Source organism: Gekko japonicus, unplaced genomic scaffold, assembly GCF_001447785.1.
Source record: "Gekko japonicus isolate JY-2015 unplaced genomic scaffold, Gekko_japonicus_V1.1 scaffold4311, whole genome shotgun sequence".
In the NCBI taxonomy this organism is placed as follows: domain Eukaryota; kingdom Metazoa; phylum Chordata; class Lepidosauria; order Squamata; family Gekkonidae; genus Gekko; species Gekko japonicus.
This window is the reverse complement of record NW_015166565.1, coordinates 41,527-46,797: the sequence shown is the minus strand read 5'-3', so window position 1 is coordinate 46,797 and position 5,271 is coordinate 41,527. Positions and strand designations below refer to the sequence as shown.

General features: G+C 50.0%; 1 protein-coding gene across 1 annotated transcript in view; it reads right to left on the bottom strand.

The window, feature by feature from the left end:
• The window catches only part of SDHB (succinate dehydrogenase complex subunit B, iron sulfur (Ip)), a 19,314-nt gene that overhangs the window by 10,603 nt on the left and 3,440 nt on the right, over nucleotides 1-5,271 (bottom strand). The window contains exons 2-4 of the mRNA XM_015412356.1: nucleotides 4,430-4,578; nucleotides 1,766-1,851; nucleotides 573-709 (exon numbers count right to left, since the gene is read on the bottom strand). Coding sequence (XP_015267842.1) covers nucleotides 573-709; nucleotides 1,766-1,851; nucleotides 4,430-4,578 — 372 coding nt within the window. The remainder of the gene's footprint in view (nucleotides 1-572; nucleotides 710-1,765; nucleotides 1,852-4,429; nucleotides 4,579-5,271) is intronic.

Sequence of the window (5,271 nt, the reverse complement as noted above, 5' to 3'; positions counted from 1 at the left end):
TATTATATATTTATTACAGGTACCGTATCTCTTTATCTATAGAACTATATACGTTTAAACTTAATCTAAATAATCCTCAGTCTTAATAATTGTCTAAGCAAAATAAATTGTTTGTAACATCCCAAAATTTCTCCATATAGTATTTAAAGTCCTTCTAATTCTGGTAGTCTTTAAGGTGCTACTGGGAACTCTTGCTCAGATACCTGAAGGAGTGAGCCGTGACTCACGAAAGCTCCTCCCCTGCCGCCAATATTTTTAGTCTCTACGGTGCTCCTGGACTCTGGCTCTTTTCTACCATTTTGTTTCTTCTTCTTCGACTTAGGGTGACTCCACAGGGTTTTCAAGGCAAGAAACAAGCAGAGGGGGAAACAAACAGAGGCGGTTTGCCATGGCCTGCCCTCTGCACAGTGACCCTGGATTCCCTTGGCGGTCTCCCATCCAAGGACTAACCGGGGCTGACCCTGCTTAGCTTCCGACATCCGATGGGAATGGGCCAGCCTGAGCCACCCAGGTCAGGGTCCCTCCCCCATCACCTTTTCCCGAAGCCACGATGGCGAAAGCCAGAGACTTACCGGGACGAGGTCCTTCACCACGTACATGTGGGGGAGAGGGTAGATTTTGGAGACCTTGCTGAGGTTCGTGTCGATCCTCCTGGTGCAGGCCAAGGTGTTCCCCCCGTTGATATTCATGGCGCAGGAGCCGCAAATGCCTGCAGGAGGGAGAGGTGGACTGGCTTTTAGGAACAGAGTCTGGGCGACCGGCATTCAAAAGGGCCCTCAGTGCCCAGGAGAGACTTCCTCTCCTTCTGATAGCCTTCACACCGGACAAAGGAAGTCTAATCGTATTCCATTTATATTCTGCCCTTCCTCCAAGGTGCTCAGGGGTGGCAGAGGTTTTCCCAGCTTCCATTTCACCACCACAACAGTCCTGTGAGGCAGGCCAGGCTGAAAGGAGGAGCAGATGGCCCAAGGCCATCCAATGAGTTTCGACGGCTTGTGTGGGGACTGGAACCCAGGTCTCCTGGGGCCCAGCCCGATGCTTACTACCAGGGCTTTTTTTGTAGAAAAAGTCCAGCAGGAACTCATTAGCATAATAGGCCACACCCAGCAGCAGAAACTCATTAGCATATTAGGCCACCCCCTGACTGCAACACTCATTAGCATATTAGGCCGCACCCCCATGTTACCAGAAGTCTGGTCATCCAGCCACACCCACCTTTTGCTTCTTATTCTGTTTACCTTGTTTGTTGTCAAAACCCAGGGCTTTTTTTGTTGCAGGGACTCCTTTGCATGTTAGGCCACACACCCCTAATGTAGCCAATCCTAATGAGTTCCTGCTGTTGGGTGTGGCCTATTATGCTAATGAGTTCCTGCTGGGTGTGGCCAACCTGGGAGCCAGCCGGAACTCCGTTCCTGTGCGTTCCTGCCCAAAAATAGCCCTGCTTACTACTACATTGGCTCTTTCTCTCATGTCAAAGCTTTCCCCCCCCCAAAAAAAAAAAAATAAAGAGACATTAATTTTCCAGGGACACCGCTTGAAATGTAGCCCAGCTCGCTTAAATTTGAGAGGAGAGCACAAACGGGTTCACCTACCTGTGTAGTGTAGCAGCCAAGAGAAGCAGCTGGGATCCCCAGTTCGAGCCTTGAAACTGTCCCAAACGTGCCAGAGGGCCTTAAACTGGGCTCGCTTTCGGCCTCCCCCTCTCACCCCAACCCACCTGGCCTTGCAGCTCCCCAGAAACAGAGGGGGCAAAAACCCAGCTCACCTTCCCGGCAGGACCGGCGGAACGTCAGTGTGGAGTCCATCTCATTTTTTATTTTGATTAAGGCATCGAGAACCATAGGCCCGCATCTGAAAAAGAGAAAATGCCCAACCTATCAGTGTTTGCTATACTTCTTGAGAATCCTCTCAGGGGTTTTGGTTTTTTTGTCCATTTTCTTAAAAGGATGGCAAAACCAACATAAATCTTGTACAAACAAACAACAGCAACGACAAGCCCGTCGCTAGTAGGCAAGCTTGCAAAGATCGCGCCTCATTTGCTGGAAGGCAGGGCACGCGTGCGATTGCTTCTTGACATTCCGAGGCACCAGTTGACCACTTGGCTGGAAGACGCCATGGAGCAATGGCTTTTTGGGGGCAGCACGGAGCTCGGCAGAGTGCAAGGGCTTAAGCAGTTTCTCCAGCCCAGGGTACCCGAGGGGTGGCTCTGCTTAAGGATAAAACGGAGAATGGGAGTGCTATATTGGCCCCCCCGAGCTCCTTAGAGGAAAGGCATGATAAAAAAAGCCCTATAAAGCCCTTGATGGCCAGGGTCCAGCGTACGTAAGGGAACGCCTTTCTCCATATGTTCCCCCAAGAGCGCTACGGTCGGGGTCGCAGCACCTATTGATGGTTCCCGGCCCCAAGGACATCAATCTGGCTGCAACCAGGGCCAGGGCTTTTTCGGTGGCGGCTCCTGTCTGGTGGAATGAGCTCCCAGAGCAGGTTCTGGCCCTGCGGGACCTGGCGCAATTCCGCAGGGCTTGCAAGACGGAGCTCTTCCACCAGGCCTTTGCATAGGAGCCGCCGCCGTCACTGTACCACTACCGAGTTGCCATCTTCGACGGTGGATTAGATCTGGAGGTGAGCCGGCCCTGGGCAGACGCCTAGTTAACCAAAGAATGCATGTTGTCAGGTTAGGTTGATGAATGGAACTCATCTTGGATTAAGAAAAACTTTAACATCAAGAGCACCACACTTTACTTAATGATTGTTTTATACCGTTTAATGATTGTTTTTATGTTGTTTTAACTGTTGTTATGGCAATTGCCTCTGTTGTAGCCGCCCTGAGCCCGCTGGGGAGGGCGGGGTATAAATCTAATAAATAAATAAATAAACTGGCAGCTTCATTGCTTGAATTATATTCTGTATTCCCCATTGAACTGACCACACTGGTTTCAAACAATTTCAGAGAGTAGTCATGTTGGCCTGCAGTAGAAGATCAAGATTCAAGTCGAAAACTGCAAAATTTGGAGGAGAGGTGGTTTAGTCCAGTGGCGCCTTGAAGACCAGCAAAGTTTAATTCTGGGAACACATAAACTTATACCCAGAATTAAACTTTGTTGGTCTTCAAGGTGCCACTGAACTCAGAACTTTTTCTATTGCCTCAGACCAACACGGCAACCATAACATCATGTTGGGTGAGGGGTTGGGGGGGGGGGTTACTTTAAAAGCTTTTGAGGAAGGAGGAGGAGACTGAATTTATACCCCGCCTTCACTTGCAGTCTCAGAGCGGCTTACCAACTCCTTTCCCTTCCCCTCCCCACAACAGACACCCTGTGAGGTAGGCGGGGCTGAGAGAGCTCTTTCCAGAACTGTCCTTGAGAGAACAGCTCTGAGAGAACTATGGCTCGCCCAAGGTCATCCAGCAGCTGCAAGTGGAGGAGTGGGGAATCAAATCCAGTTCTCCCAGATTAGAGTCTGTGCACTTAACCACTACACAAAACAGGCTCTCAAAGCTCCCTTCCTCAAACATGAACTTAAAAACAGGATCCTGAGCCATTTAAGGTGCTAAAATCAGAGTATATTGTTCAAATAAAAACAGCAGAAAAGATAATCAAATCAAAAAGGGGGAGACCTAATTAAAAAATGAGGCATTTCCATGTGAACACAAACACATGAGAGACTTTGTGTGACACTTAAAAGACTGTCAATCTGAAGCCACAGTGGGGGAAGAGATTCCCAGGGGTTGGCGTCAGAACCCAAAAGTTGTGAAACCTTTATCTCATGGCCAAAATCATTGACAACGTACCATCTCTCACCTCCCAATCCTCTTCATCTAACTTTGTAGCGCCTTGGTTCCCCATTGTGGAACACCTAGCAGAACATGCTGATGTTCCTGCTGTAACTGAGACTCCCTTTTTGTGGTGATTTGGAAAGTTATTTAGGTACAGCTCAGCTCAGCTGACAACGGTTTAAAATGGTGAAAAGGAAAACGGGGCAAATGCAATTTACTTACTGCGTGTTGTATATTTCTACATTAGCATTTATATGCGCCGGTTAACTTACAGATTACTGGTGTATCTTGGTTATTGTACTATATACTACATTGTACCATCTTATGTTTTTTCCTTTTTGAGAAAATGCAATAAAATATTATTTTTTTTAAAAAAAAGAACCAGAAAGGCCTCTGCCCCAGGGTCTGTAGATCTCCCCTCCTCCCTGGGTTACTGGGACTGGGAGTGCATCACAAGGCGCGTGAGGAAACTTCAGCCTTGAGCCGGAGAACAGCCACAAAGAAGCCAAGGCCCGATCATCTTCTTTCTGGCAGTGGGAAAAATCACAGACTCCTGGGATTGGGCCCCCTGGGAGCAGGCGGTCCCCTGGAACAAGCCCCTCTCCCGGCACGCAAAGCCCACCCCCTAGAAGGAGGAGACTCACGTCGACTCACCTGTTCAGGTCCACCTCGTAGGTCTGCATGCGGGGCTTCTCTCCAGGGCTGTCTGGGTTCCACCGGTAGATGGCAAACTTCTTGATGCGCGGGGATGCCTCCGTGGCGAGGGGGGCAGCTGCGGCCGCTGCATGTGCTCCGCGACAGGCCTGAAAGCCAGGAAATAGAAGGACTGTTCACAAAGGATTCACAGAGGAGGGACGGCATGTAGGGTCTTGCCTGTTCCCATTCCACGAGCAAAAGGCTAATTTCTCTCTCTAATGGTGTGGGAGGAGGTGGTATTGAATCCAATGGCAGCGGCAGCGGCAGGGTTTCCTGAAAGCTACGGGTTTCAACCTCTGCTTCCTCATCCTGGCCGCCCGTCCAGCCCCCTATGGCTCACACAGCGTGGTGTAGTGGACAGAGTGGCAGACTAGGACCCTGGGCAGCCTGGGTTCAAATCCCTACTTCTCCCATGGAAGCTCGCTGAGCTTAAGAATATAAGAGAAGCCATGTTGGATCAGGCCAGTGGCCCATCCAGTCCAACGCTCTGTGTCACACAGGGGCCCAAAGCCGAGGTGCCATCAGGAGGTCCACCAGCGGGGCCAGAACTCCAAAAGCCCTCCCACTGTTGCCCCCCCCAAGCACCAAGAATACAGAGCATCACTTGCCCCAGATAGTGTTCCCTCTATGCCTTGTGACCAACAGCCACTGATGGACCTCTGCTCCAGATGTTTCTCTAATCCCCTCTTGAAGCTGTCTGTGCTTGTAGCCGCCACCACTTCCTGCAGCAGTGAATGCCACATGTTAATGACTCTTTGGGTGAAGAAGGACTTCCTTTGATCTGTTCTAAACCTACTGCT